General features: G+C 42.9%; 1 protein-coding gene across 1 annotated transcript in view; it reads right to left on the bottom strand.

Moving 5' to 3' along the window:
• The window catches only part of LOC109917966 (gamma-secretase activating protein), a 92,661-nt gene extending 78,593 nt beyond the window's left edge, over nucleotides 1–14,068 (bottom strand). The window contains exons 1-5 of the mRNA XM_048610535.1: nucleotides 13,804–14,068; nucleotides 13,363–13,442; nucleotides 2,136–2,192; nucleotides 1,969–2,038; nucleotides 1,726–1,782 (exon numbers count right to left, since the gene is read on the bottom strand). Of these exons, the coding sequence (XP_048466492.1) occupies nucleotides 1,726–1,782; nucleotides 1,969–2,038; nucleotides 2,136–2,192; nucleotides 13,363–13,442; nucleotides 13,804–13,891 (352 nt within the window). The 5' untranslated portion in view covers nucleotides 13,892–14,068. The remainder of the gene's footprint in view (nucleotides 1–1,725; nucleotides 1,783–1,968; nucleotides 2,039–2,135; nucleotides 2,193–13,362; nucleotides 13,443–13,803) is intronic.
• Nucleotides 14,069–14,540: the final 472 nt, after the last annotated feature.

The raw sequence follows: 14,540 nt of genomic DNA, 5'->3' as shown, positions 1-14,540 counted from the left end.
CATAATTACCGCTCAAATACTTTAATATTTCATCAGCAACATATTTGAAGTACAAACGGTTTCATTATCATTTAATGATATCTGTATATACCAATATATGAAAGAATTGTATTTGAGATGGTCATTCAGCACGGCGTCCAATTATTTGAACAATATAAACCCCTTGTGAAATCACAGATGAAATACTGAGACAGAAATAAACCACATCCATCAATTCTAACCAATCTACAATGACATGGTCTTGAATGGCAGTGAGTTCACAATACCTTCAAGAATCAAATATATCTTGGGCCAACCAATCACCATTTTTGGGCTATTAATGATGGAGCATTCTCTCACTATACATCATCTGAGCAATAGGAATACCTTTAAAAGGTTCAAATGAATTGGGAAACAATGACACAAAATTGATTGAAACTGCACCTACACAGGAATAGTCATGCCTCCTACTTGCAATTCAAAAGAACTGATTAAAAGGAAATATTCACAAACAAAATTATGTCCTTCAAACTTGCACTCGATTCTCACCAGATCTGGACAACTTCGGAGATGGTTAGAAATGGCAGACAGAACCCAAGCCAGCCTCCATTTTGGTAGATCCCATTTCTGTCAGCAGGGAGGAGGACCAATAAACCAGAACTCAGCAACGGTACTTGATGTGACTGCTTTGTATAATAACACCCAATTTTTGCATTGCAGCAGGCTCAAGCAGCAATGTAGCAACCATAACTTTATGGAGAAGGTGCAAAAGCTTCTGAAGGATCTATTTAATTTTCATGCTTGAAATTAGTTAAATCCTCAGCCCTTTAATATTGGGGGTTGGGAATAGGAGAGCCTGGAGCTTTCAATTTGAGTTTAAAATAAGACACCTCCTGCTGTACTGCATTGGATAGACAGGCCATTTGATGCAGCTTAGAAAACATCATTAATCAATTCTTTTTACAGTTTCAACAGACTCCATTGTTTAAAATTTCCCCAAGGTTTATTATAGTGGAGTCTATTAAGAATGGCGGTTGACTTTCAAAAGTTCCAGAACTTTTCTCAACAGGGAGTTAAGTTTACATTTTGTTTGACAATTTAAAGCATGATGTGTTTCTGATCTGGTAAGCAAAATAGATTTTTGTTTGTTTTTAACAGCTGATGGACTACTTGGGGGGGATTTAAGTTTTAAATGGGTTTTATAAACGAGTTTATTTTTCAGTGTGAAGCGTATTTGAGTGGAAGCTGCATTAGGTTGACTGACGTTAAATTATTTTTCTTCTTCATTGCAAAAGGTATGACTCCGGAGATCTGCTCATACGTGATGAATGATTGTGGAGAAAACATTGTAAGTATAGGGAACAGAGTGTAGTCGGGGTATGAGAAGCAAGGGCTAAGAGCTAAATGCATAAAGTTGAGCCAAAGTACCAGAGAACTGAGGATGGCCTTACATCCAACTCTGCTTTGCACTCCCATGCCTCCGTAACACTGGGCTCAACTCCATCCCATCTCCACATCCTGGAGTGCGCACATTGTGGTCAGGGGACCTTTTAAAGGAGACAGATCTGCCAGGTTACAAAGTCTTCTGGTTGACATTCCCATCTCTCCACGAAAACCCAGTCCTTGATCTACTATTACTGTACAATGGTTATCAGTTGAAAAATAAATTGAGTTGACCAGTTTATTTCAGAGTTTTTGCAATGTTTATTTTGGTAATTACAAATAACAAAATGTTTAAAATAATACCTGGTCTTAATGTTTCGAATGGTAAATCTCTTCGTGTAAACTGTAGAAAACTTACAGCTAGCAAAGAGAGAGAGAATCAAAATCTTTTAGAATAGGCAATTTCATTTATGAATGGTGAAGAAACTTAAATTCAAACAATGTAAGCTTTAGTCTTAATGTGTTTGATTATAATTCTGAAATGAGCATGACATAAAATCAGAATAAAAAGGTATCATTACAAGAGCAGAGGTTTGTCCCACTTACCCAACAATGTTTTTTCCATGTTGACAGAGCAACTAATCACAGGTACTTCCTTGTCAAAAACATATAGCAGCTGGAATATAATGAACAGCAACTTCAAAGGGTAAAACAAAAACAGCAAAGCTTCCACATTCTGCTCAATCTAGGATATTGAAAGCATAAGTTGTTACCTTGTTTTGCTTGTTGTGAGGATCATATGCGCCAATACAAGTGGTTCCCTTCATACCCTTTAACACAAAAACAAATTTTCTACTTCCACATCATGTCATAATTTTCAACAGACACTACGTATGAAGCTGTATTTTTAAAAGAAAACTTTTAGCCTGGTCATAATTTTTTTTTGATTAATTTCAGAACTAGCAAAGATAATTAAGTATGAAATCCCTGGACTTGAAAAATTATTTAAATATACCACGTGCAGCAACAAATGCATTGCATTTATGCAGCAAAACACTACAATTTAACTATAACTTCAGAAAGTATATTGCTAGATATTAGCCATTGTCTTATCGATATCTTGTTTGTCCTGCTTTGCTTCATGTACTGACATCATGACCCCAGAACTTCAGTTGAACATCTAACTTCAAATCTCCATACCCAACCCAAATCCCTATCCACACTTAGTCACAGCCTTCCTTCTCCTCAAAAGATTTTCCTCCTATCTGCCCTTCACGATGGCTGATATATTAATGAAAACAATGCTAGAAACAAAAAGCCAACATGATATTAACTGTTTTATAGGGACTGTGTGGGGGGAGCGGATGGATTTATTGTTCAACCCTAAATGCCCTTAAGGTGCTGATGATGAGCTGCCTTCTGGCGCAGCTGTAGTCTGTTTGGTGTAGGTATACCTACAACGCTGCTGGGGAGGGGGTTTCAAGGATTCTCACCCAGCAATATATTTCCAAATCAGGACTGTATGCCTTGACAAGGAAGGTGCAGGTGGTGGTGTTCCCATGTAGCTGGTACCCTTGTTCTTCTACTAGATGGTCACGTTTGGATGGTATTGTCTAAAACAGCCTCGGTGAATTTCTGCAGAGCATCTTCCAGATGGTACACGCTGCTGCTTTTGAGCAATGGTGGAAGAGGGAATGAATATTGTGCCAATCAAACAGGTTGCTTTGTCCTGGATGTCGTTATTGAAGCCGCACAAATCCAGGCAGGTGGACCTCTACCTTGTAGGTGGTGCACAGGCTTTGGGGAAATCAGGAAGCGAGTTGCCTATTGCAGGAATCCTAGCCACTGACCCACTCTTGTAGCCATTGTACTGGTATGGCTGGTTTGGCTCAGTTTCTGGTCAATGGTGACCCCCAGGATATTGATAGTGTGGGATTCAGTGATGGTATGCCATTGATGTCAAAGGGGTGGTTGGTTAGATTCACTCTTGTTGCAAATAGTCCTGGTCTGGCACTTGTGTGGGATGTATGTTACTTGCCACTTGTTAGCTCAAGTAGACATTGTTTACGTCTTGCTGCAATTGGACATAGACTGCTTCATTTTCTGACAAGTCACGAATGTTGTTAAACATCGTGCAACCATCAATAAATACTTCCATCTAACTTTAAGAAGTGCAAAGGTCATTGATGAGGGACTGGAAAACGGTTGAGCTTAGGACAGTACCCAATGAATTTTAACTCTAAATCTGGCAGCCTGGATTCAATTCCCACCTGCTCCAGAGGTGCGTCATAATATCTCTGACCAGGGAGTTTAGAAAATATCTACCTTGAGGAATTCCTGCAGAGATGCCCTGGGAGCTAAGATGACTGAGCTCCAACAACTACAACCATCTTCCTTTGTGCTAGGTATCACTCTAATCAGAGTTTTCCCCTGGATTCCCATGGAGTCTAATTTTGCCATACTTGCCTTGATGTCAAAGACCATCACTCTCATCTCTGAGATTCAGCTCTTATCCATGTTTGAACCAAGGATCTACTGAGGACAGGAGCTGAGTGGACCTGGCAGAACCCAAAATGATTGTCAGTGAGCAGGTGTTCCTTTGCAAGTGCTGCTTGATGATACTGTTGATTACTCCTTCCATAACTTTACTTACAATCCATAGTAGACTTCTGAGATGGTAATTGGCCAATTTGGATTTATCCTGGTTTACATGTATTGGACATACTTGGGCAATTTTCCATATGCCAGTGTTGTAGCTGCACTGGAGCGCAAGTCTTCTATACTATTGCCAGAATGTTGGCGGAGCTCACAGCCCTACCTAGCATATCAAGTGATGGCCAAAGGCATCAGATATCACGTGAAGAGAACAGAATCAAATTGACTGAAGACTGTCATCTGGGATACTGGGGACCTCCGGACGTGGTTGAGATGGGCCATCAGCTTGTCTCTTCTGGTTGGAGATTTTATCAAATGCCTACAGCCCTATCCAACTCACTGCTGTTCAGTTGACTATTCGAAAAGTCAGTGCCTTTCTACTGTATTAAATAATTGATGATCACTGCTTTCAGCTTCATAATTTGCTAATACCCTGTTCTGTGGGCTTATCAACTCAGTAGTACCCACTGTTTCATTAATGCTTATTAATTCGCTTGTACCTACTTAGATTTTTCTGCAACATTCCTGAGTAATCTTGTATTGTCAGTGAATCTCAACGCATAAGATTTGTAGAAGTTGAAGTTTTCTTCTTAGAGTAATGCATGGTCAAAAAAGCATTGTATTCATATTTATATTATTCAGGTTGTGTTACTTTTTAATCTGTTATTGTAGCAGCTGCTTTTGGGTATTATGTTAGGACATGGGGACAGCAGGCCGAAGCAAATCAGGCTCCCTATCCCCGGATTCACAACACAATAAAATTAAAACATTCAGAATTGCTCAGTTGTTCCTAGCCAGACTTTACAAATAATAGATCTCAAACACCAAGTTTATTCTTAATTTAAAAAATTATTAGGAAAACATCACTTTAGCAGAATACAGATAAACAATAAGGCAATGTACTTAATGTCAATGATTTAAGCCCAATCTTCTTGAAACACCAGCCCCACTCAAAGACAGACAGACAGACAGTTAAGGAATAAACTAAAAGAAAAATCAAGAATTGTAATTTTCCAGGTCAATAGCTACCGAATGGGTACCATGCCTTCAGAAACCTTGAACAATGTTTTGTATTCCAGGCACACAGGATGGTATTTTGTCTGAGTTCTGAAGTCACTGATTCATGCAAACAATTTCCACAGAGCATTGGAGACTTTTACTAATGTCTTACAAATTGGGGTTCTTTCCTCAAAATCTTCAACAATTCTTTAACTAGGTTAAGAAAAACTAGTGAATAAAACTCAAAACTCAAAACACCACACCCAGAAATCACCCTCCAAGCAATTCCTTCTCAAACAGTATTATGGGTCTATCTACAGAACATGGACTGCGGTTCAAGGCAGCTCACCACTTTACAAAGGGCAACTTGGGATGGCCAGCACCATTCCACTTGTGAATGGCCCATTCAACATCCAACCAGCTGCCAGTCCTGAGCCAAAGACACTTCGGTGTCGAAACATTTGCAGTGTTTTTTGGTCAATAATCAACCTTCAAATTATCCTTCCAGTCCAGTTTCTATAAGAAAACATCAATTTTTTCAATGTTCTTTTGATTTTTAAATTTATTTGATCTCTCCTCCTTTCCAAAACTCAAGATCTGAATCTCAACTTCAGCTCACAGTTCCAAACCAAAAATGAGAAAAATAAAGAAAAACAGTGACAGTCTCAACAATTTATTTTTTGAAGAACTGAAGATTAAAACTTTTTACACATTGTTCAAGTCCGGTGATGCATAGCAGAACACCTAACATAATGTTAAAGGCCATGGCACTGCATTTCTTCTCCACTAAGGTTATTTTGTTTAACATTTAATTCTAAATTTTTGGTAGCAATTTCATACAAACACTTAGAATGTGATAAATACTACAACTTAAAATTGTGCGGAGAACTTATTAGGTGTCTCCAGGATTTTTTTTTTGAAACAATATGTAAACAGTCCAACCAGGGAAGGGGCTTTACTATGGGGGAAATGAGTCCAGCCAGATGATCAAAGTTTCAGTGGTAGTGTATTTCAGGAACAGTGACCATAATTTTGTAAATTTTAAAGTTACTTATGGAAAGGATAAGCACAACCCTCAAGTGAAAGTATTAAATTGGAGGAAGGCTGACTAGCACAATATTAGGCAGAAACTGGAGAATATAAACTGGAGGCAGCTGTTTGAGGCTATATCCACATCTGGCATGTGAGAATCTTTTAAAGGCCAGTTGTTTAGAATTCAGGACCAGCATATTCCTATGAACATGAAGGATGAAGATGGAAACATTCGGGAATCTTGGATGACAAGAGAAGCTATGAGCTTAGTCAAAAAGAAAAAAGGAGGCATATATAAGATTTAGGAAACTAAAGTCAGACAGAGCTCTTGAAAAATACAAAGATAGCAGGAAAGAACTCAAACAAGGAATCTGAAGGGCTAAAATGGGTCAAGAAATTACTTGGCGAACAGAATTCAAGAAAATCCCAAGGTGTTTTATGCATATATAAAAGGAGCTACAGGGTAGCTAGGGAAAGTGAAGTTCACTTAAGGACAAAGGAGGGAATTTAATCATGATGCTGGAGGATGTGAGCAAGGACCTTAATGAATACTTTGCATCGGTATTCACAAATGGGGACATGGTGGATGGTGAGTTCTGATAGGGGTATGTGATATTTTGGGGCATGTCATTATTAAAAAAAAAATGTTTTGGGTTTTTAGAAAACATTAAGGTCACCAAGTCCCAGGGCCTGACAGGATCTGACACAAAATGCTGACAGTGTCAGGTAAGGAAATTGCTGCTGTTTTGTATGAAATTTTTGTATCCTCTTTAGTCAAAATTGAGGTCCCAGAGGTTTGGAGAATAGCCAACATTGTTCCTTTGTTTAAGAAGGGCAACAGGGATAATTCAAAAAAATTACAGACCAGTGAGCCTTACATCAGCAATAGGGCAATTATTGGAAAAAATCTTAGGGATAGGATTTACTCACTTTTGTGAAAATATTAAATTCTTACTGACAGGCAGCATGGCTTTATCAGGGACAGCTGTGTCTCCAAACTGAAACTAGAGATGGGTAATAAATTCTGGCCAGCCAGTATTGTCCATGTCCCATGAGCGAATAAAAAAAAAAAACTTAAGACCTCCAGCAATTGTGAACATTGCATAGTCTTACATTCTTTCTTATTAAATATTTTTCGTTGGAAAATTAAAACATTCTAAATTTTTTGCATTTGATTGACCTGGCAAGAGAGAGGAGAAATAGCAGCACAGAACATAAGAAAGTGAACTGACAGCTGATTTTGGGATCCTATTCAACTTAATTTCCCATCGAATTGGGCTGCTCGTTCATTGTCACATGGTCTATGCTACCATCAAAGACCAATTTGACTCCCAAGCCTCTAATCTGTCCTAGACTGAATCTACATACAAGCCAAATTTATCACAGACCTGAACTGAGTACCTACACATCATAAATTTCCTCCAGCTTTACGAGTAGCCACGCCTTAGGAGACCAATCAGGAATTTAAAAATATGAAGCAAACCTTTACTCCCCCTTTTCAAAACAGAAGAAAAGTAAACATAATCAGTGTTAATCATCCCCAATGGGCTACAGTCCACATTCAGGCCTTCCCAATTTGGCCCCAACCGTGACAATGTCTACATTCAGAACATTGAGACCCTTCAGAAGCGTTTCTCCCTGCGACTCCTGAAACACACACTCGCAGCAATGCGCCGGCATCTCCAGGCACTACAATCAAGCCTACCCCAGCTCAGAGCCTCCCTCTCCCAGACCTGCAAAGGACCTCTCCTGTTTTTTATTCTCCGTAGGATCCACAACCTGAACTCACAATTCTACTCAGCTTTATTGGACACAAAAAACCATAAGTACAGTAAACTTACTGGTGCCTACCACCCAAAACGGGCTTCCTCCACCTCCCAAAACCCAACCCTACCCAGGACCTTCCCCACAATGTGCCCGCCACCACTGGCCATGTGGCCACAGTCGGAGCAACCACGGATGACATCACATCCTCCGCCGCTGGGTACACCACTTCCGGGACAGCAAACACCATCAACACCGCTGCTGATGCCACCGCCTCCATTTCCGAGGCCAACACCATAGACACTGAGGACGCATCCCTACCGTCACCGCTGCTGCCGCCTCCTACCCCGCTCCGCCCACCGCTGACGCAACTCCGCCCACCGCCGACGTCGCTCCGCCCACAGCCAGCAGCTCCAGAGGGGACAATAGCACCCAGCCCTGCCGAGTCTTCACCATCCCCCCGGACCTCCGCCTCACTGAGGACGAACGGTCAGTCCTCAGTAAAGGCCTCACCTTTGTCCCCCTCCACCCACACATCAACAAATACTGGTCACGTTTGGACCTAGAGCAGTTTTTCCGCTGCCTCCACCTCCGCGCTTACTTCTTCAATAGTGAGCCGAACCCTCCCTCTACTGACCCCTTCTCCCACCTCCAACACACCTCCTCCTCCTGGACACCACCCCAAGGCCTCCTACCCTCCCTCAACCTGTTCATCTCCAACTGCTGTCGTGACATGAATCGCCTCAACCTCTCCACCCCTCTCACCCACTCCAACCTCTCCCCCGCAGAACGTGCAGCCCTCCGCTCCCATCCCAACCTCACCATAAAACCCACAGACAAGGGAGGCGCAGTTGTAGTATGGCGCACTGACCTCTACATCGCCGAGGCCAGACGCCAACTCTCCAACACCTCCTCCTACCGCCCCCTTGATCATGACCCCACCCCCGACCACCAAACCATCATCTCCCAAACCATCCACAACCTCATCACTTCAGGTGACCTCCCACCCACAGCCTCCAACCTCATCGTTCCCCAATCCCGCACCGCCCGCTTCTATCTCCTTCCCAAAATCCACAAACCTGAATGCCCTGGTCGATCCATTGTCTCCGCCTGCTCCTGCCCCACCGAACTCATCTCCACCTATCTGGACTCCATTTTCTCCCCCTTGGTCCAGGAACTCCCTACCTACGTCCGTGACACCACCCACGCCCTCCACAACTTCCAATTCCCCGGTCCCCAACACCTCATCTTTACCATAGATGTCCAGTCCCTATACACCTGCATTCCCCATACAGATGGCCTAAAGGCCCTTGGCTTCTTCCTGTCCCACAGGCCCGACCAGTCCCCCTCCAGTGACACCCTCATCTGCTTAGCCGAACTCATCCTCACCCTCAACAACTTCTCTTTCAATTCCTCCCACTTCCTACAGACAAAGCGGGTGGCCATGGGTACCCGCACGGGCCCAAGCTATGCCTGCCTCTTTGTACGTTATGTGGAACAATCCCTCTTCCGTACCTACACCAGCCCTAAACCCCACCTCTTCCTCGGCGCCGCCTCATGCTCCCACGAGGAGCTCAAACAGTTCATCCACTTCACCAACAGCTTCCAACCCAATCTTAAGTTCAGCTGGACCATCTCTAATACCTCTCTCTCCTTCCTGGACCTCTCTGTCTCCATCTCCAGCAACCACCTAGAAACCAATATCCATTTCAAGCACACCGACTCCCACAGATACCTAGAATACACCTCCTCTCACCCACCTTCCTGCAAAAATGCCATCCCCTATTCCCAATTCCTTCGCCTCCGCCGCATCTGCTCCCAGGATGAGGCATTCCACTCCCGTACATCTCCGATGTCCTCGTTTTTCAAGGACCGCAACTTCCCCCCCTCAGTGGTTGAGAACAGCCTCCACCGTGTCTCCCGCATTTCCCGCAACTCATCCCTCACACCCCCTCCCCGCAATAACAACCAAAACAGTATCCCCCTCGTCCTCACGTACCACCCCACCAACCTCCGGATCCAACGCATCACCCTCCGACACTTCCGCCATCTGCAATCTGACCCCACCACCAAAGACATTTTTCCCTCCCCACCCTTATCTGCCTTCCAGAGGGACCACTCTCTCCGTGACTCCCTTGTCCACTCCACACTCCCCTCCAGCCCCACCTCACTCGGCACTTTTCCCTGCAACCGCAGGAAGTGCTACACCTGCCCCTACACCTCCCCGCTCACCCCCATCCCAGGCCCCAAGAAGACTTTCCACATCAAGCAGATGTTCACCTGCACATCTGCTAATGTGGTATACTGCATCCGCTGTTCCCGTTGTAGAGGAGGCCACATCGGGGAAACCAAGCAGAGGCTTGGGGACCGCTTTGCAGAACACCTACGCTCGGTTCGCACTAAACAACTGCACCTCCCAGTCGCGAGCTATTTCAACTCCCCCTCCCATTCCACAGATGACACGTCCATCCTGGGCCTCCTGCAGTGCCACAACGATGCCACCCGAAGGTTGCAGGAACAGCAACTCATATTCCGCTTGGGAACCCTGCAGCCCAATGGTATCAATGTGGACTTCACAAACTTCGAAATCTCCCCTCCCACTACCACATCCCAAAACCAGCCCAGCTCGTCCCCGCCTCCCTAACCTGTCCTTCCTCCTACCTATCCCCTCCTCCCACCTCAAGCCCCAGCCCCATCTCCTACCAACTAACCTCATCCCGCCCCCTTGATCTGTCCGTCCTCCCTGGACTGACCTATCTCCTCCCTACCTCCCCACCTACACTCTCCTTCACTGGCTCCATCCCCGCCTCTTCGACTGGTCTGTCTCCTCTCTACCTATCTTCTCCTCTATCCACCTCCCCCTCTCTCCCTATTTATTTCAGAACCCCCTTCCCCTCCCCCATTTCTGAAGAAGGGTCTGGGCCCGAAATGTCAGCCTTCCTCCTGCTTGGCCTGCTGTGTTCATCCAGCTCTACACCTTGTTATTTATAATGGATTTAGTATATTGGAATTTCAAAAGACATTTGCTAATGTGTCACACAGAAAGTTATTGCACAAGGTGGGATTGAAGGTAACGTAAATATAGAAATCAGTTTTAAAAGATAGTAGGAATAAAGGGATCATTTTCAGGTTGCAAATGTTACTTGTTGGGTGCCACAAGAATCAGTTCTGGGGAATCAGCAATTTACAACCGGTAGTAATGAATTTATTAAATGTACACAATATAATGTACCCAAATTTGTTGTTGATACAAGACTAGGTGGGAAAGACAGCAATGATGATGATGCAAAGACTCTGCAAAAATGTATTGCCAGGCTAAGCAAATTAGCAAAAATGGTGCCAATGAAGTATAGTATAGGGAAATATGAAGTTATTTACTTTGGTGTGAATAACAGAAATCAGAACATTTTTCAATTGGTGAGGAGCTATTAAATGTAGATATTCAGAGGAATTTGGATATCCTTGTAGAAATGAGAACACAGAAAAAGGTAATATGCTGTTATAGTCATAAATATAAATAGATTCATACGGCATGGAAATAGACCCTTCAGTCCAACCAGTCCATGCCAAACATAATCCCAAACTAAACTCGTCCCACCTGCCCGCTCCTAGCCCATATCCCTCCAAATCTTTCCTATTCATGTACTTATCTAAGTGTCTTTTAAACACTGTAACTGTGCCCACATCCACCACTTCAAGAGGAAGTTCATTCCACACCCAAACCTGTGTAAAAGATTTACCCCATGTCTTTTATTTTAAATCTCTTTCCTCTCACCTTAAAACTATGCCTCCTAATCTCGAAATCTCCCATCCTAGGGAAAAGTCGCCTCTAAATGTTGTGTTAGTTTTTATTGCAAAGAGGTTGGAATACATATAAAATAAGTTTTATTGCCAATTGTACAGGGATTTGGCAAGACAGTATGATGTATAGTTTTGAACTTCAAGAAAGGACATGCTCATCAAAAGGGGATACAACAAAAGTTGACCAGAACATAGAACATTGAACAGTACAGCACAGTACAGGCCCTTTGGCCCACAACGTTGTGCTGACCTATTATCCTACTAAGGTAAAACTACCCTGCATACCCTACATTTTACTATCATCCATGTGCCTATCCAAGAGTCACTTAAAATGTCCCTAATGTATCTGACTCCACTACCACCACTGGCAGAGCATTGCACGCACCCACCACTCTGTGTAAAGAACCTACCTCTGACATTTCCCTTACACCTTCCTCCAATCACCTTAAAATTAAGCCCCCTCGTAATTGTCATTTCCACCCTGGGAAAAAGTCTCTGGCTATCCACTCTATCTATGCCTCTCATCATCCTGTACACCTCTATCAAGTCACCTCTCTTCCTTCTTTTGCTCCAAAGAGAAAAGCCCTAGCTCTCTCAACCTTTCCTCATAAGACCTCCCCTCCAGTTGAGGCAGCATCCTGGTAAATCTCCTCTGCATCCTCTCTAAAGCTTCCACCTCCTTCCTGTAATGAGGTGACCAGAACTGAACACAATATTCCAAGTGTGGTCTAACCAGAGTTTTATAGAGCAGCAGCATAACCTCGCGGCTCTTAAACTCAATTCCCCTGCCAATGATAGCCAACATACCATATGCCTTCTTTACAACCCTATCAACTTGGGTTGCAACTTTGAGGGATCTATGGACACGGACCCCAAGATCCCTCTGTTCCTCCACACTGCCAAGAATCCTGCCATTAACCCTGTATTCTGCATTCAAATTTGACCTTCCAAAATGAATTGCTTCATACTTTTCTGGGTTGAATTCTATCTGCAACTTCTTTGCCTAGTTCTACATCCTGTCAATGTCCCGTTGCAACCTACAACAGCCCTCCATACTGTCCACAACTCCACCAACCTTTGTGTCATCGGCAAACTTACTAACGCACCCTTCCACTTCCTCATCCAAGTGATTTATAAAGATCACAAAGAGCAGGGGTCCCAGAACAGATCCCTGCGGAACGCCACTGGTCACTGAGCTCCAGGCTGAATACTTTCCATCTACTACCATCCTCTGTCTTCTATTGGAGATCAAGTACTCAGAAATTCAGAAGAATGACAGATGACCTCATTGGAAAATATAAGATTCTGAAATGCCTTACCAGAGCAGATGCCAAGAGGCTGTCAGCCCTTGCTAGTTAATCTAGACTTAATGGGTATACCCTCAGGATGAGAGCACAGTTGTTTCTGAGTGAGATGAGAATTTCTTAAAGTTAGAAGACAGTGAATCTTGAAAGTTCTCTCTCATGCAGGCTATGGATATTCAGTTGTCAAATAATATTCAAGCTGACATTGATAGTTGCTTGGATGCAAAGGAAATTGAGGGATACAGGAATCAAAAGGAAATGGTACCACAGTTGAGTGTTAGACATCATCTTATTAAATGGCAAAGCAGGTTCGAGTGGCACTACGGCCATTATTATTTGTTCCGTTCGTATAAAATCTATACACACTGAGAAACAAGAGTTAACCCAAGTTACATATAACTTGAAAGAGCAGACAAAACGAATTGCTAACGCAAGAAATAACTACCTTCCAGGTGTACAGGACACTACCATTCTTTTCAACATTGACAACTTGTAACTCCTTCCTCGAGGGCCTCGTAGATAAATCTAAAAATTGAATTGAGTGAAGAAAATGCATTTTACAAATTAGATTGCAATGTTTTTCATGTTAAAAAAAAATGTACTTAACAGTCCGCTCCTCACATTAGTGTGTTTCTTTTCGCACATACACAGGAACTAATTTGAATCAATTTGCAAGTACCGATCGACGGAGTAGAGTTTAGAATTGCAAATAGAAGTCAAAGTTTTAAATGTCACTTCCATGCTAATTAGCTTTAAGTAATTGAAACTTTAAACTCAATCGTAAGTAACACAAAGGGATATTCTCAAGATTTAATAACCAAATATTTTTTTTTAAAATCTGTACATTAGATCACCGTTTTATTAAAACAAGTTTATTATAGCTTACCATTTTCATCCAGTGGCGTGAGTCTGCACTTCAAAAGCCAAGGAACAACGTCATCCTCAATATCAAAATAAGGGTTTAATATCAACATTGTCAATACGCTTCCTCCGACCCTCTTTAGAAGTAAATGTTCTTCCACTGCCCCAATTGGAAGCTTTGGGAGAGGAATCTCTTAATCACACAGATACCGGCAACCCAGCGCCATCCAAACATCACAGACCCGCTGCTCCTCCCTTCAAAATACACCAGCAATTCCCCTGAACACCCACTTCACGCCATGCACACACGCCCACAGAGACCGTTCCGATTTGTCCCTTGGTAAAACCAAGCGAGCCGCAGCGATTTGCAGATTTGCAGGAAGGAAAACAATTCCTAGCCTGTGATTAGCTGTCACGTTGCCAATCTTCATGTCCTCAGTGCGCGCAGCTAGTAACCCAATCCGATTAATTGTCCAATTGCAGCTTTTGAAGTATCGAGTTATGGGTTTCTGGAGCCTCGAACTAAACTTAGCTGTAATGTCGATTGTTCGTAAATCGTTTTCCAAGAAATCTTCACCTAGATAATATAGCTTGGTTTGTTGCCTGCCTTATTTTAGTAATACCGAGAGATTCTATTATCTGTGCCTATAGTACGATCATACATTAAATAATAAATCAGTGACTGCAAAGACAACTTGAATTTCTATAACACCTTAAACAGGGGTGTTATGAATCAAAATTTGATACCAAATCACATGAGCT

This window comes from Rhincodon typus, chromosome 22 (genome assembly GCF_021869965.1).
Source record: "Rhincodon typus isolate 14 chromosome 22, sRhiTyp1.1, whole genome shotgun sequence".
NCBI lineage: Eukaryota > Metazoa > Chordata > Chondrichthyes > Orectolobiformes > Rhincodontidae > Rhincodon > Rhincodon typus.
This window is presented reverse-complemented; position numbering and strand designations above follow the sequence as displayed.